This window comes from Gadus morhua, chromosome 13 (assembly GCF_902167405.1).
Source record: "Gadus morhua chromosome 13, gadMor3.0, whole genome shotgun sequence".
NCBI lineage: Eukaryota > Metazoa > Chordata > Actinopteri > Gadiformes > Gadidae > Gadus > Gadus morhua.
In genome coordinates this window covers 8,763,428-8,791,416 of record NC_044060.1, presented here as the reverse complement: position 1 = coordinate 8,791,416, position 27,989 = coordinate 8,763,428, and the positions used below count along the sequence as shown (strand labels likewise).

The following is a 27,989-nucleotide window of genomic DNA, read 5'->3' as shown; positions in this document are numbered from 1 at the left end:
GCTGCATCACAGAGTAAAACCTTTTAGCCGTCAGAGCCAGAACCGTCGGAAATGGAAACGGTTAAACGTAAAACAATCAAGAAAAGACGCCAGAAGAGTTGATCTAATTAACTTAGGTTTTTACTAAAAAATTGTGTATACATAAAACAAAATTAAAAGACAAACGTTAAGCAGTATTCAAAATAAAATGAATGTGTAGTAAAGGAGTCACAATGACACTTATTAGGACACCAAATATCAGTTATCCATAATATGGGTGGGAAAAACCACAACTTGTAACTATTGATGCACTGTCTTTCATAAAAACAAACCGGATCAACGGATATCACTCTCCAGCCACCTCCGGTCAGTACAGTTAGTGTGAAACAGGGCTTATTTACATAGTGTTTCCCCTTGATATCATTTCCTACAGTCACGGCTCTATAGAAGGACCAAGGCAGAGAGGCAGTAAACACAGTGGGGGAGGCAGTATTCCTACCCCCACCGAGACAAATCTGGCAAGTCATTTAGACCAAACGCTTCACATTAATCAAACACGGACGATAATGGGTGACGCAAAGCCGGGTCAATCGAGCTCCTTGAAGCGGGCAAACATGGCCTTTCGCACCGCTTGCTTGTAGGTCGCGTGGTCCCAGACCACGGGCTCCTTCTTTTTCCTCTGGAAACAAGAGACACAATTTGTAAACCTTTAGTTTTTATTGGGCAGAAAATGGGGGGGTTTGAGCCGTGCGCTTCGGTGCATCCTCACGTACCTCTACGGGTTCACAGCCTAAACCCGGTCGGTCGCTGCCTTTGTGCGTTTCCCTAGAAAAGAGAGGAAGAGGAGGAGTCAAATCACAGCTCGTGGGTTTCATCCAGAGTCCCGCGATAACCTAACAAGCGTTCCGTTTGCTTCCACCAACCTGGAGCCTCCGGCCCAGGCGTTGTGGTGGTGCGTGTGTTTCTTCTTCTTGGGCTCCGGCGACCGCAGCGGGACTGTGACCGTGACTGTCTCTTTAGCGCTCAGCTGTGGAGGACGGGGTCAGAGCCGCGTTAACACCACCGCTCGACAGGAGGCGTGTGCACAGAAATCAGCCCTCGTCTCACCCCCTCCCGGTTCATGAATATCCCTTTTCAAACCCCCTAACACACTCACTTCCTTCTCCTGGTTCTCCAGTGCCTCCAGCTCCCTCTTGGACCTCTTGATCTTGAGATGGATCTCCATATTTTGCTGCACAGGGGGGGGGGGGGGGGATCAATGTCACACATACATTTATGCATTGAAGAGTAAATGCTAACTACGCAGTAACTAACACTTTATGAATATGAACTACCAGACTAGGAATGCATCTATACAATCACATATTAGTTATCGGTTCGATTCCAGGCTAGAGGAGGGTGTCTGAGCGTCATCCAATACCTTATCGCAATCCAATATTAAAGTGATACCACACCTTGTGGAGGTCAGAGAGCTGCTGGTGGCGGATCAGAGCGTCCTTGTTGGGGAACTGTCTCCTGCACAGCAGGCAGGCCAACTTCTTCCAGTCCGTCAGCTTGTCCTCCTTGTCCTCAGCCTGGCTCTTGAGGTTCCTCGGAGCCTCCGTCTTCTCCTCCTCCACCTCCTCGTCGCTGCCGGCGCCGTAGTCGGACGCGAGCAGGCCCAGGGATCCCATGGGCCGCTGGGCAGACCAAACACAACCACGGACCGTCGTTAAACGGCAACGAAGAACCAAGTCCAAAACTCTGGTCACAAGGTTCACAGTTCAAAAGAGCTCAGTCAGAGGTCTCTGGTTACAGAGACGCTTGGCTTACACTTTTTATTACGACACCGTCAACAGAAAGAGCGTAACTACAAGCATCAGGGAACGGGATACGTGGAGCATGACTCACCTTCAGCTTCTCGTCCTTCTTTGCTGGAGCGAGAGGCTTCTTGAACAGATCGTCCCCAGCAGAGCCCTGAGTGGAGGAGGATTGAGAGGAGGACACAAAGGGGGTGTTCAAACAAATACAAGATTGACGGGCAAATCCCACCCTCTCTTTACGGCAGTACGGCACTTCCAGAAAGCAGACTCACAGCTTCATTGTTAACGTGATGTGAAGATTATACAGTGTGAGCTGTGCGTGTGCATGTGTGTGTGCGTGCGTGCGTGTGCATGTCTCTCTCTAACCTTCCTCTCGAAGACGGCGAAGCCAGCGTCGGCCGCCTTGGACGACCTGCGGTCGTCGTGTGCCCCCATCCTCAGCACGGGGGACGCTGCGCGGACGCTGTCCTTCTGACGGTTCTGGATCTTCGCCCAGCGCTCCATGTCCTTCATGATCTGAGCGATAGGGACACACTCGCAGCCGTCAGTGTACGAGTCGTATGCCCGGCCCACACACACAGTCCCGCTCAGCCTCGCCGTGCGTTACCTTGACTGCGGCCAGGCTCCGGGGCTTCTCCTCCTTGCCCTCCTTCTCCCGCCTGGCGGACTCCTCCTCGGCGGTGAGCGTGGGGCTAGTGCCGGTGGCGCTGGGGCCCGGGGCCGCCGCCGCCGCCACCGCTGGGGCCGGGGAGGGGTCCGGGTCGGGGACCTCGGGCGGGGCGACGGCCTGCTCCGACGGCTTCTTCATCTCCAGGGGGGCGTCGGCGGCCGGGTTGGACAGGATGGCCTGGACCTCCGCCGTCATGGCGACAGACTGGGTCTCTGTGGCGGGGGCCGGCGTGCCGCCCGGCACTGGGATGTAGGTCTTGGTATTGGCGTCCCAGTACAGGTACTCCTGCGTCTGGGCGTTGTAGAAGTACTAGAAGTGGATCCAGTGACAAACAAAAACTTTAAGGTTTCCATATTTGTATCTTTTGATTAGTGCATTCAAATGATGCTGGTGTACAAGCAATCCAAATCACATTGTTTACTGTATGCATAAAATATCATTTCAAATTAGCCAGTCACCTACACTAAATGCAAATTACCCATTGGGCAATGCCTTCATGCTGTCAGACGAGACATTAAGCTGCTAGGAGGCCAATACGTGATCCCAGGTGTTGAACTCGTGCTTACCCTGGAGCCGGGGTCGTAGTAGAGCGTGGTTTCAGGATCATAGTAGAATCCTGAAGTCGCGTCATAGAGGTAATTAGATACGTCCGGAGCTTCAGAACCTCAGAAAACAAATGGAAAGAGGCACATGTTGGTCATCGCTACCTAAGGAACATCGGTAAGCAAACCCAGTGCCTTCTTTCAAAATCCCTTCTCAAAACGATGTTACAAAATAAATAAAAATGCAATATTGTAATATACATATATACACAACATCTTTGACGGTTTGACTTCAGGTCAACTCAGGGCTCTCCTGAACGATGATACACCTCTCAGGATTCAATAATTATAATTGATCAAATCTGTTTACCATAAACATAGTTTCTCTGAGCCATCCAGGGTAGATGGCACTGCCGCAGCCTGGAGTCCTGCAGCCTGGAGTCCCACAGCCCTGGAGCCCAGCAGCCTGGAGCCCCCCGACCTGGAGGCCAGCAGCCTGGAGCCCTGCAGCCTGGTACGAGGCATCCAGGGCCGGCGTTGCACCATAGCCCACTGCCTATTGAATAGAGGCAGAGGGGAATTTAGTCTGTTTCAGATTCTTCTATGATTCTCAATTCACAAACCCGAAAGTCGATGTCTTATGCCTTTGTGGGTTCAACATTATTGCAATGATCGTTGTTTTAAATATAAAAATGACAAAATCTTACTACACACTTTACTCTGCCTCCAAGCAACACTGCATTTCTTAACGCACAACACATCGGACTGGAGTAGATCCTTAAATGAGTCTACTTTTTTAATCGAAATCTAATCTCGATACCGAAAGGATTGCACCCCTGGTAGGAGAGCAAACACAGGTGTAAACATAGTGCACAGTAGTTATCTCCATGTTTGAAGTTACCTACCTGGTTATAACTGGAGTCCATTGGCAACAGGGGATGTAGACCGCCAGCCAACATATTTCCAGGAACTACAAAGAGGACCCAAGTTTGGATTCAGTTTTTCCGTACAAACAAAACAAACATCCTATTTTAAACCCAATTAGATAGAATCTCATGTTGTATTTCTGGGCGAGCACAGTTCTATTCTAGTCACGTTTAGGGAGTAGAATGGGCTCAGCGTGCAGTATAGTGGGAGGCTAGTGCGTGAGTCTCCAAGAGGATGGCTAACCTTGTAACCCACCACTGACTGGCAGCGGGGGCAGCGACTGTGGGAACTGCAGAGTCTGTAAGAACTGTTGTTGCTGCTGAAATTAGAGACAAAAACCATATTAATACACAGAGTAGTGAACCCTATCAACCACACCCCCCCCCCCCCCCCCCCCTCATTTCGGCCGTTTATAAAAAACAGAATAGAGATGGTCCTACCGCTGTCATGTTGGCGTCAGGTGGGGGGTAGCCCAAGAGTGACGTCTCCGGCTTATCGTCTCGTCTGAAACTGGAGACGGGAGCAGGAAACAACATATTATGATAATTGGTCCAAATACATGAACAACCTGTTTCGACGCCTCTTTGGCACAGTCCCTTACTTCTGGTTCTTGAGGGGTTTGGCGACCTCGGCGTAAACTCTGACGCCATCAATGGAGAGGGGCCGGGGCTTCGTCAGCAGGTCCACCAGACGGGTCACTTGCTACACAAGGTTCAATTTGTGTTAGGACACAAGGAGGCTTTGGATTTGAAGCCGTCTTTGTGTAGAACCTCTCCCCAAACAAGCGAACACCTGCTCAGTTAGCACTAGGGTTTGTTATTCAAGCAGGAAGTGTTCCATGCATAATTCCCCTATTTTACATGCTTCGGCTTTACGTATCCACCATGAATTACATGAAATATTTTTTGGCCAATTAACATTAACAAATTTACTTCAGAAAAAAATCAACTCAAAATTGTGGCAACCATTTCACTGCCGAATAAACAAACGCAATAAAAGCAGCATATAGCTTATCACGTTTTTAATACAATTTCGAAAAAGCTTTATGGGAAATATGAAGTGCATGGTAATTGGTCGACCGTGATGCAAAAGTACTTCATCATTGTTACTGGGCACGGGTCCAGCCAAATATGAAAGAGAAAAATCGTGCTTCGAGTGAGCTTGAAGGTATGACTTTAGAGGTTAACCCATACCTCGTGGGAGTCCATGTCCACGAAGCAGAAACATTTGGCGCCTGGTGTTTTGCCCTTGACCAGACGGACGTTCTTCTCATCCAGATAGGCAAAGGGATCAAGGCACTTCAGGATGGTCTCCACCTGTGGTGGTGGGCTTCACGTTCTTGATGATCATGGCTTGAGAGAAACACAAGGGGGACGTGGACGTGTTCACTTGAGGAAGCAATAAATAAGAGTATATCCACAGCCATTATTGCTCTGGATGCCACCATTTTACAGGAACGAATATAAAGTCATTGTAAACAATGCCTATTCAGAAAGAGTGAATGTCAAAAGCAAATGAGGACATTAGGTAGGCAATGTGCACAACGATGAAAGCCTCGCTCTGTACTTACAAAAGTCGAATATCATTTTGGGTAATGCTGCTTATGTACACACCACGCAAATAACAGTCAATTCTTAAAGAGAGTGCTGGAACATGAACCTACTCTTGCTCTCTTTGAAGATGGGATCAGAGTTGTGCGGGCCCTGGCGGGGCGGGTTGCGGTTGGCCCAGGGCTCGGCCTGCTGCTGGTTGTCCTGCTGCTGCTGCTGGTCCACCTGCTGCTGCCAGGCCTCCGGGGTCATGTCCGAGCTCCGCTGCCACTGGGCCGCGGGCTGGGGGGGCTCCATGAGGCCGTCCCCCTTGGAGCCATTCAGGCCGGGCTTTGGCACGTCTTTGACTGGCACGTCTGGAATGGGCAGCAGCGGCTTCTGGACCTGGGGTGCGCTGGGAGTCGGTTCCTGCCCCGGGCGGGAGATGAGGATATTGGTCAAGCAGGATTCAAGGATCGAGTCTTTAGAGGTTCAGCTGATTGTTCACAGGAATGGGAGGGCTGGGAAGGGAACTTACGAAAGCGAAGGGATTCTTTTCTGGTTGGACGTATTTCATGGAAGCTGTTTTATGGCCGACTTTGAGGGAACCCTGAAATGAGAATAAATGAGCTCACTTACTGGGCAACTTCAAGTGCATCACTTACATAAACCCAGAGTACCCATCATGCACTATGGCAGACTAAGCCAGCCAATCCCGTCATGAAAAAAAATAATTAAAAAAAGGCAACCATATGCGGTTATTTAACAAGGCTAGCTTCGACAAGGTTCAGAATTCCTTATACAAAATCCTTTCCTCTTCATAATATATATAAATCAAGAGTCAGTCGTTGCACGGAAATACAATAGAGGAATCAGAGTCCCAAATAGGATTGACCTGCTTGAACACCAAAAGTTATCCCTTGTGAACCGCTTATACCACAAGGAAGATGTGAATTTGCAGTAAATTTAAACCAAAATGGTTCATACCAGACCACATAAAAAAAAAGAATTTGACAATGTAAACTGACGTTACTATAAATTAGATGCGATATTTTCTATTTAAAGAACATGAGACGATAAGACACTGATCCAGGTGCTAATATAGTCAATACTCAATTTCTTCAATAAAATCTGAACTCAAACGTAAACATTTAGCCCATTTTAGAGAGTTAACGGCTTAGCAATTAATATATATAGACCCAGCCATGCATATAAAATGCAATTTGAAAGCAAGAACCACATTATATAGCCCTATGTCCAAATCATACCCGTGGCATAAATGCAAAAAAACAAGGATCAATATGGCTCAACGGACTTCGCAGTCAAGATGGCGCCATTGTGAAGGGACGCCCCTTTTCAGGCCCCCCTCAAACTAATGTTCATTTGTATTGCGCATTCACATTAAGATAAAAGTAGGAAACCTACACAAGCTGCCGAGTTGTGGCCTTTGAAACGTTCAAGTCACAAAAATATCCAAGCAGAAGTTATTCTGTGTTCCCATAATCAATCAATAACTACACAGAACTGAATTGAACAGATGTACATCCCCTCTACATTCAGTTGCATACGACCGACATGAAACCGCTATGGGATGGTGTCCAAGATTGGCTTGAAAATGCAGGGACAGGAGATTCACTTAAGACAAGGCAAAGCAGTCGAAAGACTGCAAAAGGTCTAGCATCAAGATCATGAGGATGAATATAGACAAGAGAGACCCAGACCGTCAAGTGGTTCACGACCAGCAAGTTCAGAAATGGGGTCTCCGACCATAAGAAAGAAGCCCAGAAAGGCTACGATTTTGTCAACATAGATCACATGCTGAAAGTGGAAATCCAGTCAGTGGATCAGGAACTTCTGATGAATGATGGGAAGTATGTGGAATCATGTGAAAAAGTTGTTGCATTCAGACACGAGTTCATCACATTTGTATCCACCACTTTCCCTTGAACAGGTTGGTGCTTACAAACGCAATTAAATCATAAAATATGGTAAAAAAGGTCTTTCTATAAATACTGTCTGGACAAGAGGGTTTTTCTGACTTAGGTGCTGAAGAGAAAATGTGATCTTCACATAACAAGGGCAATGATATCCTGGCACAATATCATCCCAAACATGTAGGAATCATTGAAAACTGTGGAGAACAATACAGGAAGGTTGACTGATTTCAACCTTTTTCTGAATCCAAACCGTTTTTTTTTAATAATTAGTCGCATTATTGGTTGATCACACTTTGAAACTGGCTTAAAGATTATGTATAGAAATGCTTAAATCGCATTAGCGTTAGTAGAGTATACGATCCCGGTCTCATACAATGTAAAACAGAAAACTCCCAAGAATCCCATTAACATTAGCTATAACATGTAATTGTTAGTTGCCTCTCTGTAACCTGGTGCTGCTCAAAATGTAAATCTCAAAATAATGCCGTCGAATGACAACAATAAATAAAAGACACCACTTTTACAGGACCCCGTCACCCCCTCCCCCACGTTCTACTAAAAGCCTTCTCAACCCCCCAAAATCCTGTTGGGAGAGAGGGCCTTCGTAGTGACGAGGATGGGCCACCTTGTTCGACTCCATGAAGTGGACTGCATCCTCGAGGTTTAAAAACTCCACATAGGCCGTATCGTAGCTGTAACCTGGGGACAGCATTTGAAATACAGATGGGTTTTTGTTAGTCAAAGCCAGTAAGGACAGTCACGCGGTGTATAACACAAAATAAAACAGCACGTTGTGAATGAATCGAGGAACAGTGAGCATATTTTTCTATGGACAGAATGTTTACCTTCATGACACAGAAATTCAGTGTAATTTTCATTATGTTTTTTCTCTCTTCCATCATTCGAGTGTTCACTGCACTTCTGATTTTACGATGACAAGATGCATGATAGCCAAGCCTTTGCACACAGATATCCCAAACCCAGCTACGGCCAACGTATGGTAGCCAGACAGATTTTGGCACAAGAGTTTGAAAGTGTTGCCAGACCTTAACTTTATATTATGTTTTCCTAATGAAGATATTGTTCACGTTTCCGATCTCTTAAGATTATCTTGACAGAAGGCTTAGGAAATGTAAATGGCAACCTCTTATTTTTTATGATACAATAAACGTTATCCAAGGGGAACCCATGGAGACAATGAGAAGCTCTATCAAAGTAATCTATTTCACTTTCACTGACAGTGACCACTCTCTTGTTCGCCAACCATGTGATTCATGCAAAACACAATGTAGTGAACCACTCGTGATCAAACTTTTGGTGACTGACATCAAGTATGTTTAACATTGTTGCAGTGTTGAGGAAACCTCTGAGACAGCTGACAATGACCCTACAATCTCAGAAATGAAAGAAGTGACTGTTACGACACAATACCCACTCTCATACAATTGAGCGAAACTTAACACCAAGACCGGAAAAAAGCAGCGAAGAAGCTTTAGAAAAGAGGAATGCGAAGGTTCGAGTATCGTATCGGCGAGATATATCGTGGTACATTGGGGCGCTCGTTTGCCCAAAGAAAAACATTTCCATACAGCAACGTATTTCTCACCTGGAACAACACTTTTTATTTTCATCCCCTGCATGGACACTCCATCGCGAACAACAAAGGCACCAAGAATCTGCAAAAGTATTAAGAGTTACTACCACAAAAAATAAACGTCTGAACATTGATGCGAGTGCAGCACAAAATCAAATCATACCTGCTCCATTGTGGCAGTCTTTGGGATGCCAACTATGGATATCGTATTGGAAACTTTGTCCTCCATTGATGCACTCCTGTAATCTTGATCCTTTCCGCACACATTTTGGTGAAAATAGATTAGACAGGCAGAAATGTCTTAATTTGCAAACAAGAGCCTACTTTTGATAATACAAAAGCATTAAGGAAAAAAGAAAATACAAAATCTACTAACCTGAGAGCCAGAGTCACTAAACTTTGAAGGAGGGTTGGGTTTGGTCTCTTTCAGAAGTTTGTCAGGTCTCTGAAAGTCCTCATGTTTAAAATCAAAGGGTCTTGTGGATCCTGTTCTATAATCGATGTCCCTGTAGTCCTGGTCTCGGCCCTGTGCTGCATTGCTACTTTGAAATTCTGTCGCAATCTTGCTGACCACAGGTCCCTGGTTATGTGGGGTATTATTTGTTCCTGGATAACAATCACTCTGCCCCTTAAAACCCGGGGGTGGCAGATTTTTCTCTTGATTGTAAGTGGGTCTTTGAAGAAGAATTGATGTACTTGGAGGCAGCTTGGGATCTTTTATATCGAGCCATGGCTTGCCCTTGTTCTCTACAGTAAGCGGCCCCTGAGGTGGACCCATTCCTGGGAAAGGAAGGTTGAGTGGTGGTTTAATGCCCACTGCTGGGAGATTCATGGCCCCAAAGGGGCCGCCACGGGAGAAGCCAATGTCTTTTCCAGGGAATTCCAATAATGGCCTATCACGGCCTTTAAATGCTGAGGGAACTGGCAAGATTCCCTCTCTACCAAAAGCTAAAGGTCCTGGTTTGTCTGTCAAGCCCTCTAATCCTTTACTTGCGTTGGGAAATGATGTGCTTTTCTGCTTGTTACGGTTCTTCCATTCTTCAGCGAGAGTCATTTCTTCACCACTTCTATAGTCCATGAGTGAACCATCCAAAAATTCCCCCTCTCCACGTGAATCTTCTGGTCCCCTCAAACCCCGTCGTTGAGGGTTTCCAACATCCGGGGGCATGTCGGACCTTGATCTCTCCCGATCATTATTGTTCCCAAAACGCAACGGAGATCGATCCCTACCCCTAAAGTCGTTCTCCGGTCCGGGACGACTCCTGAAGTCCATATCTGAATCAAATCCTCCTCTAGACTGGAAGGGAGGTCCCCCTCTTCTATCGAACTCCATCATCCTCCTCTCACGAGGTGGCAGGTCCAGGCGACAGCCGTCCACGTCATCCATGCCCTCCGGAGGCCTGTCACGCATGTCCCTAAAGCCATCGTTCCTCTCCATCCGGTCCATAGGAAAGGACCTCCTGCCATCCATGTTTTGATTGTTGAACCTGGACATGTCTCCAGGGAACATATCCCTGTCTCTCATGTCCCTGTCCCTCATATCCATGAACCTGTTATTTTGCTCCCGTGATGGCATACCTCTCCCTTCCATGTTGGGAGAGTTCCTACCCCCAAAGTTTGTTTGATTTAAAAGCTTGTCTTGGATAGTTTCCTCCCCCTGCCTCCTCATGTTGAAGTTGGGTTCTTCGCCGGGTCTGAATGAATCGCGGTTTGGACCTCTACCACGCATTTCATGCGTTTCCATTTCACTCCCTCGCCCTCTTGTGTTAGGCCCATCCAACCTCCGCATGTCCATAGGTGGTACATCGTGCGGTCTTTGGCCCATATTACCCATTGGACCCATGTTCATGCCATCCCTACCTCTAAACTCAGGCATGGGACCATCTCTGCCCCCAAACATATCTCCACGACGATCACCACTGGAATACAAATTACTATGGTTAATGGAAACGCAATAAAATACAAGATGAAATACACTTGGAATTTTACCAAAGACATACAAGGGAAAAATTAATTAATGAAAGTATTATCACTGAAGTTTCCGCCCCTGCTGTCCATTTGATAGAAATACAGAACGTACTTCTAAAAAATATATATAACCTGGGGGTGTGCAGCAGCGCAAAATGATATCAAGTAGATAAAGCACACAACAAATTAATCCTTACCGAAAGGGTGGCCCCCCTCGTGGTCCTTGCCCAGGTCCATCCCACATTATTCTTTACTTCTCCAACAGTCTATCACCTGGCAAGATAGTGTTCATCACAATTTCACACATTGGAAAATATATAAAACAACGTTTGCTTCTGCTAGATCTAGGACCGCGGGTACCCAGGGCATACTGCAACTTGCGGCTGACATCAGCAGACGGTCAACAACACGAGCATTTCAACACATCGTGTCATAGATCTGCTAATGCAAGATGAGAGGTCTACCACAGATGGACGAGCTGCGAAGGCATGGGTTCAGGCCTGCTGTGGTTCATCAAGTGACGTCTATTAGTAATAAGAGCCGCGCGATTTTTGAGAATATGCGAATCTATATCATAAGCGACAGTAGAAACCGGTTGCTTAAATGAAGTCTACCTCATTACCAAATAAAGAAACATATCTAGAGAATGAGGTCATCGGCTAGCGTTTGCTCCAACATTAGGTTGGCTAACATTAGCAATGACGATTTCCTAACCTTGTAATGAAGACGCAGTAGCTCGTTAGATAATATTATGAACGGCACTGTACTGACAAAAGGGCAATTTCTGTGTAAATGACCTACCTGTATTATTTATTCTGATATTCTGCTAATTCTATGCAGAGGTCCAATTCAGAGTAAAGGCAATAGTTTAAAATGGAGCCTAGCCCACTTTTTCCGGGAGTGACGGCGAAGCCTAGCGTAGTTTAGTAAGAACCCTGGGAGTTGTAGTTTTATCAAGGATAGGTGATTTCCATTGACAAACGTTCCTTTTATAGTACAATCTTTGCACAAACATTTATTTCATGAAGCCAACCAAATAAAGCACATGGTGTTTTATACACATTTGGACGTCTGTGTTTTCTCAGGGAATTCCCTCAGAGCAATTATAATGTTTATTGTTGGGCCTTCAATGCAAAGAAGAAGTTTAGGCTACCACAACGCAGGCCTATATAATATAAATAGATATGGATCATGTTTAAAGCTTGATTCACGCATGTTGGGTTGACGCATGTCTAGAACTACATAGGGCTTTGCCTTGTTATCCTATGCCGATAGTTTTCTACCGATAGACTGATTTGTTGTGCTTTTTTGTTTTGAGTTAATTTAGGATAGGCCTACAATACAATTCCAAAAGCCTTGGCTATGTAGTCATTTTATCTTTTTTATTTAATCGTATTTTGATTCTATAATAGTTAGTATAAAATAGAATAGCATCAAATGAAGTAGGCATAGTCCATTATAAAGTAGGCCTATATCAATTCTTATTCTATTATATTCTATTGTTGCCTGTGCAGTTCTTGTTAGACTATAAGTCAGTGAATCGTCAAGATAAAATTCAAATTGCTTGTAAAATACTTCAGAGAAAAAAAACGTTTCAGCACTTACAAAATTGCTTAATTTATTGAGAGTCACATGCACATTAACAAATATTTAGCTCAGCTAAAATCTGCCAAATACACAAATCATGAATAAATAATGATTCACAGAATACAATATAAAACAAGAATGCCAACTCTAAACGATTAGCTACAGGACAAAACATCAACATCAGCTGTATTAGATCCCCCAATGAAATGATCAAAATCTTTAGTAAAAAACAAAACAAGACACAAGTAAACGTCACAGGATCCTTTTTTAAATATTTCAGCAGCTAAGAGTTTCAACAAAAGACCTACAGAAAACGAAACAATAACATGTTCAGCTACTGTATATTAGAGCCACCTTTTAGACTGCCTGTCAAAGAGAAACCAACATGAGACAACATGTGCGGGTCGGAATAATACTGAGAAAAAACATTTTGTGGGCCTACACAGATTGCAAAAGGCCAAAATGTTTCGCTTGAACATAGGCCTATACGGCTGCACTTGAAAGAAACATGAATGAAGGCAAGAATCGAATCGCTTACACATTAAATGATCATGTTGTGGGTCTTTCGATAAACAAACATCCTCGTCTTGCTGCTGGGTTAAGCCGTCTTGTCTCCCAGAGTTTGTGCTGGTGTCTGCCCGTTGCGTCTCTCCCCGGCCTCCTCCTCGTCACGTGCGGCCGTCACGGTGGGTGCCTGGATGACGCCAGTGTCTGTGTCTGGAACCTGCTCCTTAGCGGAAGCCTGCTCCGTGCTGCTGGAGGCGGTCCCTGGGGCGGAGGTGGGAGGAGCGGGGCCGCTGTTTGAGGTGAGGGGTCCCGCCGCAGCCCCTGGGGTGGGGCTGGAGGCTCCGGATTCCCCCTGCTCTGGGGCTCGGAGTCTCTTCATCAGGGTGGTCACCCGCACAGCTTTCTGTAAGGGGGTCAGAATGCACGGGTTAGCCCACTTCTCGTCTGACACACTGGACACGTTTGTGTTTTTGGAAAGAAGAAGAGGAATACCTTCCACTTGGCTTTAGCAAAGTTCTTTTCTATTTGTGCACATACTCCATCCTTGATATTCTTATCAGAGGCTGCGTTCCCAGATATCCTGATCAAATGAGGGCCAACATATGGTGAGGGAATGATCTCAGGAATTGCCTATGCCATGAAAAATATCTCTTTACTGTTACTAAAATGTTATTTCATCCTGAACAACTTTATCAACAATTATTGCGATGCAAAGGAAATTCAGAACATCTTAGCTTTTAAACAAAATGATCAACGCCGTTTATGAACGGATGAAGCATCTAGTTGTGACATGTTTCTCTCTGCATTTCATTGTCTGGAACTTAAAGATATTGTGTTTTTGTTGTGGCTGTTGTCTAAGTAGACCTCCCTTCAGGCTCAGTCTTTGACCAGAAATAGACTGAAAGTGTCAAAGGTTTATAACTTATGATATTATTAAAGTTGCATAAATGTTGAAAGAAAGTGCATGTATCCTAATCGTGTTGGTTTCAAAATCGAATCAAAACATCTTTTACCATTCATGACCAATAGCCTCCTGTGCGGTTAATCGCTGGTCTTGATCCACTTCCAACAAAGATGCCACTAGATTTTTGGCTGAAGAACAAAACAAAAATTAAACATGAAGCCCTGACATTTGTTAAATTGATGCCAACTTCAAAAGACATTGAGTAATTAATATATCCCAGTTAATATATTCAACTGATACCAGAGTCTGAAATGTCATCCCAGTAGGGGGAATCAAATTCATAGTCCCCTGACAGGATCTTCAGGAAGAGGCTCTTGTCGCGGTTGTCATACTCCTCCTCTTCAGCGTCGTTATAGAAAGGAGGGTTTCCTGACAAACTGCACACAAAACAGCCATCAAGATGAAAGGATTCGCTATGCAAATAAACGTTACACTGTGCAAACAGATGGAGGGTTATTCCTCCAAATGTGTTAAAGTTCTTAAATCAGAGGAACCTTACAGTATATAGATAATGACGCCAATGGCCCAGCAGTCAACAGGCCTTCCATACCTCTGCCGCCCAACAACTTCAGGAGCTGAGGGAAAACAAATGGCATATAGTTGAGAAAAGTTGAGATTAGAATAAATGTTAACGGTAGAAATGAACATTTAAAGGATACGTTGTAACAGAGTTTCTTGTTGATAATTACTGAAACTCCATTAGTGTACTACTAAATTAGTTATGTTTATTTGAATCTTACCAAGATATTCTGGAGTACCACATGGGTCTTTAATGAGTCCATTTTCCATCTTTGCTAATTGAAAGTCACTGATGACAATTTTTGAGTGCTTCAGACGATTGAAGTACACCAAATTCTCCAGCTAAAATGAACAAATAAATTAATCCAATCAATTGAAGTGATTTCAGCATGTTAAAGGTGGACCTATGCCAACAGTCTGGATGATTGGTCTTTCTGGGAAATAGATGCTTTTCTTTATCACTAGGTGTCAGTAGTGCATCCGTATACCTTGAGGTTCCTGTGGACTACTTTCAAAGAGTGAAGGTAGGCCACAGCTTCCAACACCTGCCTCACGACATTACTGGTGTCCCTCTCGGAGTAATAGCCTTGGTCCAGGATCCAGTCAAACACCTCTCTGCCGGTAGCGCTGAAAGATATTCCATCAGGTAAAACACTTTCCCCGGTAATGGCTGCTTCTCAGCAGCCATTTCTGGGGTAGTGGCCACAGTAATGGTTCCTGAACACAATGTTTCGTGTTCAGAAACCCCCGAAATACAAAGGCCGATTCATACAGCCAGATACAGATCCACTGTGCTTCCAAGGCTTATATTAACCATTGAGGAAGCTTGTATATCACAACCTTTTCTCCAATAATACTCACATTTCCACAAAGAGAAAGTATTCTTTCTTAGTTTCAAAGGTATCGACCAGCTGGAGTATGTTGTGATGTTTAACCCTTTGGAAAAGGAAACAAGTGGAGAAATAAGGAATAAGACAAATAAAGAAAAGGGAGAGGTAGAAGGCCCCTTTCAGAATATCCCCATGGGCCGTAGGTAGTGAATAAACTGTAAATACATAATACGTTTGCAAATACTACACAAAATTCTGCAATTGCTAGCAGATTCCATGAGGAGGGTATCCTATCAACTGCTTTCTAAATATTTATACCACTATATTACCACTATACACAAAATAGCTTATTACATATCAGCATAAATTAAAGGAAATATTAATTCATCAAATTGCAATAAAGTAATGCATTGTGACTTGTGATGTATTGCAGAATATAAAATAAAACATATTTAGATCATCATAATTTATAACGCACTCAATACTTACATCTTCAAGATCGTAATCTCATTTTTGGCAGCTTTCCTTACTTTTCTTCCATCCTTTTTAAGGAACTTTTTACAGGTGTACATTTTGAGGGTATTCCTGTCCTTTGCCCGGAATATCTCACAGAACTCCTCACTGAGAAAAACAATCAACATCAACAGTAGTACAATTATGAATTAATGACGTTACATGTAAATAATAAATGACCCTGCATGAAACAGTTTCACAGTACTCACGTTTTAACAATCTGTCCCAGGTCATATTTGTCGGTCACCTCTGAGGGATTATTGTAATCCTTCCTGTCCCCAAGTGTCAGACAACCGAATGGCATGGCAGCTCCGGCCCTAGCCTGCAGAGTCACAAGTACAAAAACCAAGAAGGGACAACAGTAAACAGAGATTGACATACAAGGTCAAGTCTGAAGCTGCGATTCAATTTTATTTTAAGAGTTCCTATTTTACCCCCAGGGCTAGAGGGTGGATTTTCAAATGGCTTGTAATGGCAAATCTCTCCACACCTGGTGGAAAAATAGAGGTCCTTCAAATGATCACTTAAGGTGTAAGGTCACAAAGATGTAAGGTCACTTTTAGATAGCAGTAGTTAAGAATAGTTTCATTCCTAGAGCAGTGCTCTGCCATTTCCGAACATGTTTATATGGAAAAAGTCTTGCAAACCCTTTTCATATATTCGGAAACCATTAAATATAAACAGTATCAAATAAGTCACAACAATGTGATGCTCAATTTGTAATACGCTTGGTTTTTATAACGAGATGGTGATTAAAATGTGACAGAATGATGTATTTATATCTTATCCTAACACACAGAAACGTACCAAGATAGATTTACATATTTATGTAAATCATTCATTGGCGTTTGTATACTTATGGATGAATATTAAAGTGTGAGGTTTAACTCTAAAACAGGCTGAACATCGCCGGAAGTCAGTTAAAGGATCGGATCCGAAGGCAATAGATAAACTTGTGCATTTATTGTTTAAAGCGATTTTCTATGCAGAATATTTAAGTCCTTGCTGTGAAAGGATGGAAGGCACTTCACTTCTGCTGCATCAGGGACCTTTCTTCTGATGCCCTTCAAAGTGATTGCACTAAATGTTTCCAGAGATAATGTTATCGCCGTTTGGCTGTGGCATTGAAGGATGTTCTCAATGGGAAAAGTTAGCTGCAAGGTCTTATTCATTTTATCATGTTCCATTTTTTGTATAAGCCACACAGGCACACGGCACTTTAGTATGATGCTACAAGCATTATGATTATGTGGTTGATTCAGTGTGGGATGTGCTCCATCCCAAGGCAGATTTGTAATGATGACATTTATTTTGAATGTGTTTATGTAGAGTCCTAGCCTGACATCTCCAGACCAGCCCACAAATGGGTTTTAGTCTGGAACCTCTCAGTTCATTTTCAATTTCCAAGGGGCGTTCTCAACAGGCGCAGAGCAATATGCCCTCTGAAAGCGATTGGATAGCCATACAACCAATCAGAGAAACGAAAAAGGGACACATTAGCAGCAACCATCTTGGCTGTTTATGAAAATGCTTAAACTGGGCTCACATAGAGCCCCCCCCCTACACTCCTCATACCATACCCACCCCATAATAGATAAATGGTTGTGAACGCGGGCCAGGTCTGCTGGAAATCTGTCTGAAAGGGAGGATACGCCAGAGCAAATAAGACATGAGGTTTGTTGGGTTCCCATAGTAAGCTCCTTTACTTGATGTTGAATCATGGAGGTTATTAAGTCCTATCAACATTGCAGATGCACCTTCTCTGTTTTGAGTTCATCATTTTTATACAATCCCATATATGGCTCATCCACAATGAACTGGCGATAGTACAGTCATTTGTGTGTTGTCCGAATTCTATTTGTGGACACAGGTCTGTTGGTGAAAGTCTGTCTATTGGTGTGAAAGGCTGTGGCCATAAGCCAAAGTACAGGATTTGGTGAAAGTCTCTTCAAAGGAACTGGCAGTGCCGGCACAGATGGTTGAACAAATAAATTCTGTGCGTTTCATACATGACGACCAAACTGTTTACTCTGCGGTGCCAATCACATTTAATGTCATTAAACATGTTTTACAATCGATTTTCTTTTATAATAGGTTGATAATAGGTTGTCTACTCACTCAAATCAATGCAAGACCATTGTGAATTTCCCGTTCCCTGATATAAAATCCCTCAGTGCCTTCATCTCTGCTTACCTTTTGGTAATGCTTTGATCGTACCAATGCTTCCCCGTACCTTGAGCATCACTGGCTTGCGTGACCAGTTGTCGGTTGCCTGGTTACCACGTGCAATACTGAATTCAATGCTACGGTTTCTCTTCAAAAGAGGAATTTGCATTATACATAAACACACAAGGTATTTATGTCATTTATTGTATGTATTTATGACATTGATGTGTTTCATCTTTTTAGACGACTCCATTAACAATTTAATGCATTTCCTACCCACTGCCCACATTTAGTGCATTCATTTATAGCCAGTGTATCTTCAGTACGCAAGTAGTGACTCCTGATTTATTGTCCGACCTGTGATGCTGTTTTGAGGCTGGACTCATTGTTTAATCTTAGACTTAAACTGACCGATGGCCAACTTTTATCCAAATGGATTAATTTGTTAAAATAACATTTTCATTGTCAGTACTATAAAAAAAAACTTGATTAGAAAAAAGTGCTAAATCCACTTTGTGTTTTTTTTTTTTCCCAAAGGTTTCTGAGAACAACTATATCCCTTGTAACCAAATAACTGTTAACATAGCCGTTTTGACCTGTCCTACTGTCTTGGAAATATTAATCACTGCACACAGATGCCATCTATATCATTGACGAGCAAGAAGCTGATTAATCCAATCATGAATAACATTTTTGATCTAGATTTTACAGTCACTTTGAATACAAGCATTAGCCAAAAAGTAAATAGCAAACATATTAATGCGATATTGAAACAACATAAACTCCCTTCCATCTCTGATGTGCTCAGGAGCAGCGGTTTGATTGACAGTGACCTTCTTCTCACTGGAACTCAAGGCAAATAAACAAAACACTTATTTGATCCCGTAGCTATATTCTCTAGATTCATCGCTACACCCTGAACCAGCCGTTGTTAAAATGTTGGCTTATCTTGTGGCTCCAACAACTGAAAAGATGGCATGAGCATTAAGCATAAACAAGATGCTCTTTAGAAACCTGGGTGACGTCACAGACACCGCATCTTGCAGCAATATTTTCCCATTTTTTTCCTGTCTCTATTGGAGACAAAAACTATGAAATATATGAATGAGAAACTGCTTATGCCCAATTCAATTATTCTAAATTTAAATCCAAACTACAGAGCTATGGTTGCTGATTGGGTTAAAAAATAAGAAGGAAGAACCTCAGCTTAAAGTCAGACTTCTGTATGCATCTTTCACATTTTAGCAGTCTAAATGTGGTGTTTAGCCTGAGGAACACCCAAGTGTTTAGCACGAGTATAGCCCCCTGGCCAACAGCGCCTAATGTCGACCTTTGCCCGGACGGACCCTCCACACTCCACAAGTGTCCCCGAAGAGGCGCAGCGTCACCAGTCAAGTACAAAACGTGAAAGCTTTATCACTTCAACAGATTAGTACGCTTTTCCACACATTGTGAACTAATCAATGAAACTGCCCCATAAACCTCTCACCCAAGTCCTGGAATTAGAATCAAAACATTAAGTTCGTGTTCCGGAACCGTGAAGTGCGGCAAGATCAGTGTTTAGGGTGTGAAGATGAGGCTCATGTTTATTCATAAAAGACAAGGTGTCGGGGACGGTATGTAACTGTCAGCCTGTGAAATGTGATCCGGAGACATCTGCAGAGGAAAACTGGCTTCGAGCAATGCGCATTTTCTGTTGAATTTCATTTAGACAAATGATACCGAATACATAGTTGCAGATGGTTCAACTCCGCATTGTCCACCGCGGCCGATGCGCAATATTTCAGCGGATAGCCTACATTTACATGGACGTTAGCCTGGTGTTTGCATATATAACAATCATATTTATGGCACATAAAATGCAACGCGTGGATACTGATCGTTTGATTGTGAATAAAGATCGTTTGATTGTAAGAAGGTGATGGTATGTATAACACGTGCAGCAAAAGTTTTTGAAACTAATAGTGTGTTTTTCTAATCTCTCAAAAGATAACACTCTATTGTATAAAATAAAATAAAAAAGACAATAACTGAAATTGTTTATGCAGCGTATTGATAAATGCCCCAAATGACAAAGGCTACAGGCTACCCTCACTTACCTTCAGTAAGTGCACACTTGGAATAAACGCGAATAATATCCAAAATGTGGTTTCCTTCAACTTCTCCCGTATAGGCTACTTGATAGACGGATCTCTTGAGATGGCTACAGATCCGCGCCAATTTCAACTCTGCCTCTGCATGCGAGCACCACAGACGCGTAATGGTAACTCTATGCTATGATGCAGAAAGGCGGGGATATGCATGTGTATGGTGTGTTTGTGTGTGTGTGTGTGTGTGTGTGTGTATGTGTGTGTGTGTGTGTGTGTGTGTGTGTGTGTGTGTGTGTGTGTGTGTGTGTGTGTGTGTGTGTGTGTGTGTGTGTGTGTGTGTGTTTGTGTGTGTTTGTATGTGTGTTTGTGTTTGTATGCCCGCGTAAACGTGCGTGCGCATCTCTATGTCTAGTGTACAGATGTTTTTTTTCAGGTAGAAGCGTGCACGCGGTCCCATACTGAAGCTTTGCATGGTTTCAAAGATGATCCAGAGATCATGATTCCATATTGAAAGGGCATGTCCAATTTTCAGTATTTTGTCAATCTGGGGCGGGGGACATTTTCTGATTAATTCGGAATATGTAGAATATGCTACTTTAATCCTTATGAAGGTTGCACTTGAGATCCAAACCATTATGTTTGTTTCTACTTTCCTGGCCACTTTCAACAACCTCACTTTCCAGCCAATCCTGAGAATTAAATGGTTGGTTTTTGCTAATTTAATCTGTGAGCAGCAGCGTCGGAAAGGAACTACTTGCCCATTCTCTTTCACAGCGTAAATAAATAAATAATTCTGAATGATGTGGACCAGGCTTGGTATAGGCCTACAGCCCACAGTCAAAGGAGACCGAGTTCTACAAAGAACTAAGAGTTGTTCCTTTGACTTGGATATGGAGTTATGAGCTCGAGGTTAATGTCTGTTCCAGTTAAATTGTCCACAATAAATGAATAACCCAATTATTATTAACTTGAAAAATAATGGGTGAAAAGATCATGAAAATACAGTCTAGTTTATATTTTCCCCACATAAAATACATTGAGGCTTTCAGCTGAAGATGATGTCAATGTGAGTAACATAATCAATATCATCCTCTTAAATGCTGCAGTCAGTTTCTGTTTTAAAAATAATTCCAGAACATTCAAAACACTTATAACACCTCAGTGTTGTGTCCTTGGTGTTTATATATTAAATTATTTATATTATTGGATAGTGCACGGCAACTTGTCCACAAATACACAGAGTGGACTAAGACACTGTTGTTAAATGGAGTCATTGCCCCATAAAGAGTCCATTGGGATGTAAGGTGACCGTCTTCGGCACTTGCTTCCCACCTGCCTACAGAAGCCAGCTGCTCGCCCCACAGTAACCATAGCAATATCCCAGGAGTTTTTTTTCCAAAACACATGACTGATCATTCAAAGTAAGTTGGGCCGAGGTGTGTGTGTGTGTGTGTGTGTGTGTGTGTGTGTGTGTGTGTGTGTGTGTGTGTGTGTGTGTGTGTGTGTGTGTGTGTGTTTGTGCGTGTGTGTGTGTGTGTGTGTGTGAGGGGGGGGGGGGGGGGGGGTTGTGTGTGGGTTTTTGTTTGTGTGTGTGTGTGTGTGGGTTTGGGTGTGTGTTTTTCAATGACACTACAGATTGAGTATCTTATGGTTTAGCCTAGACACACAAATCAGACTTTTGAATTAATATCCAATGTCTGATGGCAGATGAGCTCAAATCTGGGAGAACTGGCCTTTCATCTTATTTTTGTTTCATGTTTGTTTCGACCAATCATGTTGCTGAAGGCGGGGATCTGTGAAAATGAAATTGGTGAAAACTCGGCCAACAGTACTAACAGTAAAAAGCTGTCTGTAAAGGTTTCCAATCAACACTGTGTAGACAGTAAACATGAAACAAGGCTTAGTTTCCTGCTGTTTCTTTATGGCCAAGACTCTACTACGATGCCTCCCCCTAGAAGTTCTGCAGTAACTTAGGTAGACTGCTGGATCCGAGACTGACTTTGGTGCATCTTTAGGGTGACTACTTTTCTGTTCACTGTAATATTACAAAAAAATTGATTAGGCTTATGAAATGTGACCCTTTCTTGGACAAATTCAATATCAATCAATATTAAACAATATTAGGACAATTGTAAACTATGTCTCACCAAGTTCACGGTTAAAATGTTTTCTTAATAAGTTTAGTTGTTTGTGAAATAAGCAGTTGTGATTGACAGGCAAGATAGATGATCCGAACCGATCAGCGAAGAGATGTCATAATTGGTCAGAAATATGCCGAGAGCGGTCTAAAACTCAAATTGCCTCATTCAGAGGCTGACGCAGTCAACTGGAAAATATGTTTATACAGCACACTTAGAAGGAGGGATAGGCCATTTCTAACAAAAAGCAACCCAAAAAACACGGTTAAACCCTTCCTACACCACATTTAAGTTAACACTATGGGATGTTGCTTGTCATTCTGGATCAAATGTAGTTAGAAGGAAGGATAGGCCTACATAACTTTAAAATGACTACATATCACATTAGTATTTCCATTACATTCTTGTTAAAAAGGCATATTAACAATATAAGATGTTCACACTTGAATCATGTCTATAGATTTTCCTTCAGCACTTCTCATCATGGATAATTATGGAAAATTACGAATATATACAATCATAAAAAAGAAATTAACACGGCTTCTTGGACCCATTCTCAATTCCCTCCCCCCTCCTATAGGGGACACATAATGCAGTCTTTTATAGATTTATATCAGCTTTAATTATCCGCAAGCAGGCTGCTGACCGTGCTGTCGTAACAGCAACACATGAAAGTGGAATTTGCGTCACGGGGCCAGCTCACGCCGCACGCTCGTCGAGACTTGAACATGTTACCATGGCTGCACGGCTCGCCGATCCAGTGTTCCTTTCCGGTTTTTCTCCTCCATTCATCTCGCTCTTTATCCCCCCCCCAGTCAAACACACACACACACACACACACACACACACACACACACACACACACACACACACACACACACACACACACACACACACACACACACACACACACACACACACACACACACACACACAAGCACACACACTCTTAAAGATGTTGCAGTCGCGCTGTCTTACTATGTTAGGTGTTTGTGGACGTGTTCGGATGAAGACTCTAAAATGGACACAGCTACGCATTTGATTAGATAGAGCATATTTATGTGGAAGACAGCTGAGGTGTGCTCATAGCTAAACGCATTAGCAGCTACATGTGTGTCGTACAGCATGATTTGGAGACGAATCCGAAGGGCTTTATGGTTGGTTACTGAAGCGCTTTCTTTTGACCATACTGCATTGGTACTTGCGAGGAAAAAAAATTGTCAACTTAGTTGTCATAGAAACCAAACCCAATAGTCATGTTATCTGTGACAGAGTGCTTTCAGTGGTTAGAGCTGTATTGCGTACAGGCAAGAATACACACTCTGACGCCTATAAGGGCTCACGATTCTTCATGTCATTATCCATCAGTAGCAATTTTACATCATTATATAATGATGAATACAAACATTATCCATAGGCTACTTATGAAAGGAGGCCGATGCAGCCTTAATAGTAGGCCTACTACGACTGATACTACTAGTAATACTTGGAACCACCATCACCAGTCTAATCAACCAGTCTCATGTAGTCGAACACAGAGCAGATGCTGGACAGCTCCAGGGATGGCCTGCCCTTTGGGTTCTGTTGTCTCACCATGAATGCAAATGTGTGCACAACTCCATGCAACTCTATTTAAAAAAGAAAAAAAGATTGAGGAAGTATCCTCCCGAAATGGACATCTAATAAGATCCCAGATGGGATATAACCACATTTCCCGTAGGCACATCTTATCGAATATCTTATTCAGTTTCGCAAACATGGTCACAAAAAATATTTCTGACGCACTCTATAGTTGAATTAAGCTGGTTGTCTCCTCTTCGACAGACTTCAAACGACCTTGCATGATGAATGTGATGTGCCTTTGGAATTTGATGAGATCTTACCTAACCTAGGCCTACTATGTATACCAGTCGAATAGAAGAGCAGGTCATTTTCTGGGCATTGTGATATCATCCGGAGCCAGCTATATTTCCTAGTTTTGTGATGCTTTGAGGAAATTGTAAAAGGCCTGAGACCCTTAAATGGAGCAATGCATGTCAAAGCTACAATCGATGATGGGCATATGATTTATGATGACATTTCATTGATGTGATGTGGTGCCTGATATATACGTTTCACTTTAGAAATGGCATCCAGATCGGAGATGCAGTTATTTGAATTTATGATGATACGGATGCTTAGTTTCATTTGACAGTACTCAGAACAAACAAACCGCACATACCAAACCTAATAAATAATATCAGTTTTCACAGGAAAACGTGCTAAATACATTCTTGCCGCCGTTCACCATTGGCGTGGAAACGGGCAGATGGTGGCGGTGTCATGGCTCTCAGTTGGGCCGGCACGAGTGACTTCTTACTGACTCCAGGGGACCAAGTGGTGTTAGCAATTATCAAGTGGTACGCAATAAATATAGAGACAGAGTTGCATTATTGGACACGGCAGGAAGCTGGACCGACGTGAATAAGGGAATGAACATTGAGATTGGGTGTCCCTCAGCATGGGTTGACACATCTATGGCTCTCATGCACATCAGTGTATTCCATCTAGACCAGAGCCTCTAGGGACAGCTCAGGGTTCGGAGTAGAGCATCTTGTCATCGGGGTTACTTGTAAATAGAAGGAAATATATGAATAGACCAGACGCGGGCTGAAATTCATAGCAGTTTGCTAATTTTCAACCATATCTCGCAGCCTTCCTACACACCATTGGCGTCAAATGATGAGGTTGCCATGGCAACAGGCTTACAAACCACAACAGGGCTTTTGGAAGAAAAACACAAGTGCCTGTGAGGTGCTTGCACAGACTGGGAATAAGCAGAATATAATTATTCTCTCTTATCCCGCATACCATGTCTGAGATAAATTTTGAGGCCCAGATAACGAGAGGAACCTGTTTTCGTACATATTGTGATCACAGACAAGTTTAACACAACATGTATACACAGAAAGCTCTTCAGAAGGGCTGGGGGAACAACTTCTCCTCAAAAAGGGGATATCACACGAGTGTGGTATTTTATATGGCAATTGAACCGAACAGCAAAAACTCGGTATTGGTTTTGAGTGGCTTGTGGATCCTGGCTTCTCAATCAGACTAGAAGTACAGAGGTTAATATTGAAAATAATTATTGGCAGGTTATTTATTAAATACAAAAAAAATGAAACGGTACCCACATATAACTATAAACCATTAGACCATTGATTGGCACTGTTAAAGAGAAAAGGGCCTTAATTTTGGCACTATCATTTAAAATACAGACAGACACATATTGACACCATTCCATCCTTCTAGAGAGAGAACGGCAGTCTCTTCATCTGAGGTGTTCTTGAATGAATACAAACCTAAACGCTGTGTATTCATGTTTAATGTTGGTCCGAAGAGATCCATCAACGTATTCACCTGACCCAGAGTACTTTTAGAGTTTTAGATGTTGTGCTAATCTGAGCACAAAGGCCACGGTGGTCCATCAAAGCCTGGATAGAGACTGGCGTCTATTATTGGACCAAACAGCAGCCATGAAGGAATGTGGCCAAAACAAGCCCTCCATCACGCTGCTCTACTGTTTAGCTTATGGTGGCAGTTGTCCTCAGTGGGCTTTTATCCACCTCAAATATTTATGTTTTGCTTGTGTTTGGTTAGCATTTGAGATTTGTGAGTCATTTGGGAATGTAAATCGGGTAGATGAATAATTCAATGGTTGTTTTCTGGTTTTGACAACAGTAGGCAAGTGTTTGAAATTAGTGATATTTTGTGTCATTGTATTGTGGATTCTCCTTGTAAACGAGCAATTCAGGTTGAATCGTTTAGTATGTGACCCCCATGACCATAACTGGATTATATAATACTTTTTTTTAAGTTGAGTACTTAGATTATTCAAGGTTTTGTTAACTATTGCATTCGCAGTCCATTTTCACTGCGTCATAAGAAATATCTTGCTGCAATGCTGACTGACTCACATTAATAATTGACCTGTAGGTACATCTTAAAGAAGTAAGTTGGCATCACCTGTGTGTAGGGCAGGAGTTCTTTGTGAAAAATACAGAAAATAAACATTGCTACTAAAATGACATCGAGCCATTTAAACAGTAAAATGTCTCTTTGTACTTCTGAGAAAAGGGAGCACATCGTTGGGTTTCAAAACGGGCCGATTTTGATTTGTTTTCTCCAAATAAGAAATCAAAGTGTGCAGCGATGGCTTGTCTTCGAGAACTTGCGTGAGGGAATATTGAGCGACTGAAGCTCGTCTGTGTGTCTCTGTGGCTCACTGCGTTGGCCTTGTGTCGCTGTGATGCTTTCACCACATTCAGTGTCAGCTTTTCAACACACATATATGCCCATCTGTGGAGACATTCGCTAACAGCAGAGATGGGAACACACACACACACACACACACACACACACACACACACACACACACACACACACACACACACACACACACACACACACACACACACACACACACACAGAAAACATTTCTCACCATCTGCGACCTCCCAGCACTGCAGCCTCCCTCTGAATTCTGTGCAGACAATGAGAGGAGCTGGGTAGAGGTGGGACGATGGTTCGTCTATTCAGGTATGTACTGATAACACACATGCTCAAGGATAATCTTTTCAGTCAGCAGAACAAAAAGGTGAGAAAGGCAATGGAAAGCACTTGCCCGATTTTTTTCCCCGGTGAAAAACGCAGGCTTCACAAAACAAAGACTTTTCTGGAGACATTATTTATAAAACTAATATCAATGAAACACTAAAATTACCCCAAAAACACTAAATTAGTTATTTCCTAAAGGTGTTGCATTATGAGGATTTTCCAGTGGACAGATACTCTATTACTTCAGGGATGAACCCAGAGACCCATTTCTTGTTGCATGCTCTTAGTCTATTATACAATATTTATTCCTATCTTTGCAGATTGATTTACAAGTCGAAACCTTGAAAATCTGGAAGACCTTGAAGATTATTGAATTTCCAACTCCTTCACGACTACTTACACACGCATGAACAGAGTATATTTGCACACCACAGTGCAAAACTGCTGCAAGGTGAGAACATTGCAATTGCGTTTGTATTCTGTGGTAGACTTTATCTCTGAGTAGCGCTGTCGTTACAGAACATGCACTCATTACTATCAAGGGGGAGACTGTACAGCTGCACAGTGGAGAGCATGCAACTAATATAGCTGCATCATTTAGGATACCCATAGTAGTTGTTTATATGTCCTGTAAGTCAAGCACAAATATATGATGCAATGTGTGTTGGGTGGAGATTATAGTTACAATACGGGGAACTTGAATAAAAAATAGTATGATATTGCCTCAAGTGTTCTAGTATACACCACAGAACCTCATAATCCACTAAATGAGCATCCTTATCACAGAATACTGGTAAGTCACCGGTTTAAATCGTTGCCACAGAGCATTATAGGCCACTGATGAGTCAACTCTAAGAGGACATTGTGAAAGCCTTGTCTTGTTCCCTTGACGCAGAATGGGGTTTCAGATCGACATCGTCAGGGGGAAGTAGCTGGCAGTTGGAAGGGCTATGGGAGCAGTAGTGTTGGTGAGCTAGCGTTAGCTTGTATGGAGGACGTCAACACTGAGGCTTCAGAGTGGATGAGGCGCTCTGGGCAGAACACAGACGGCAGGAGACAGCAGGAGACAGAGCCCCAACAGATTCAGGGTCTGGCTTTGGAGAACAGCACAACTATTGGGTTTAATAATTT

At 43.0% G+C, this 27,989-nt stretch overlaps 2 protein-coding genes across 3 annotated transcripts; both read right to left on the bottom strand.

Annotated features, from left to right (window-relative positions):
- Positions 1-102: 102 nt before the first annotated feature.
- rbm6 (RNA binding motif protein 6) lies at positions 103-11,887 on the bottom strand. The gene is given in 26 exon segments (XM_030374641.1): positions 103-658; positions 753-804; positions 903-1,006; positions 1,136-1,210; positions 1,434-1,658; positions 1,870-1,935; positions 2,148-2,297; positions 2,389-2,760; positions 3,018-3,115; positions 3,364-3,376; positions 3,378-3,403; positions 3,405-3,549; positions 3,899-3,963; positions 4,164-4,239; positions 4,361-4,430; positions 4,522-4,622; positions 5,114-5,236; positions 5,238-5,272; positions 5,584-5,878; positions 5,988-6,059; positions 8,012-8,085; positions 8,993-9,062; positions 9,144-9,233; positions 9,357-10,899; positions 11,146-11,221; positions 11,750-11,887. Coding segments are annotated over 25 exon segments (4,080 nt in total). The 5' UTR covers positions 11,193-11,221; positions 11,750-11,887; the 3' UTR covers positions 103-565.
- A 653-nt stretch (positions 11,888-12,540) lies between these two features.
- On the bottom strand, positions 12,541-20,314 carry LOC115557889 (caM kinase-like vesicle-associated protein). 2 transcript variants are annotated; one of them, XM_030376026.1, is made up of 11 exons: positions 20,134-20,314; positions 16,078-16,190; positions 15,845-15,976; positions 15,387-15,461; positions 15,014-15,152; positions 14,747-14,867; positions 14,506-14,581; positions 14,247-14,383; positions 14,056-14,134; positions 13,535-13,622; positions 12,541-13,445 (listed from the first exon to the last, which is right to left on the bottom strand). In XM_030376026.1, exons 2-11 carry the CDS (start codon positions 16,170-16,172, stop codon positions 13,134-13,136), a joined length of 1,254 nt encoding a protein of 417 aa, XP_030231886.1. In that variant the 5' UTR covers positions 16,173-16,190; positions 20,134-20,314; the 3' UTR covers positions 12,541-13,133. The 2 variants fall into 2 exon arrangements, with proteins under 2 accessions (XP_030231886.1, XP_030231887.1); XM_030376027.1 differs by lacking the exon at positions 20,134-20,314 and adding an exon at positions 17,987-18,105.
- Between the last annotated feature and the right edge of the window lie 7,675 nt (positions 20,315-27,989).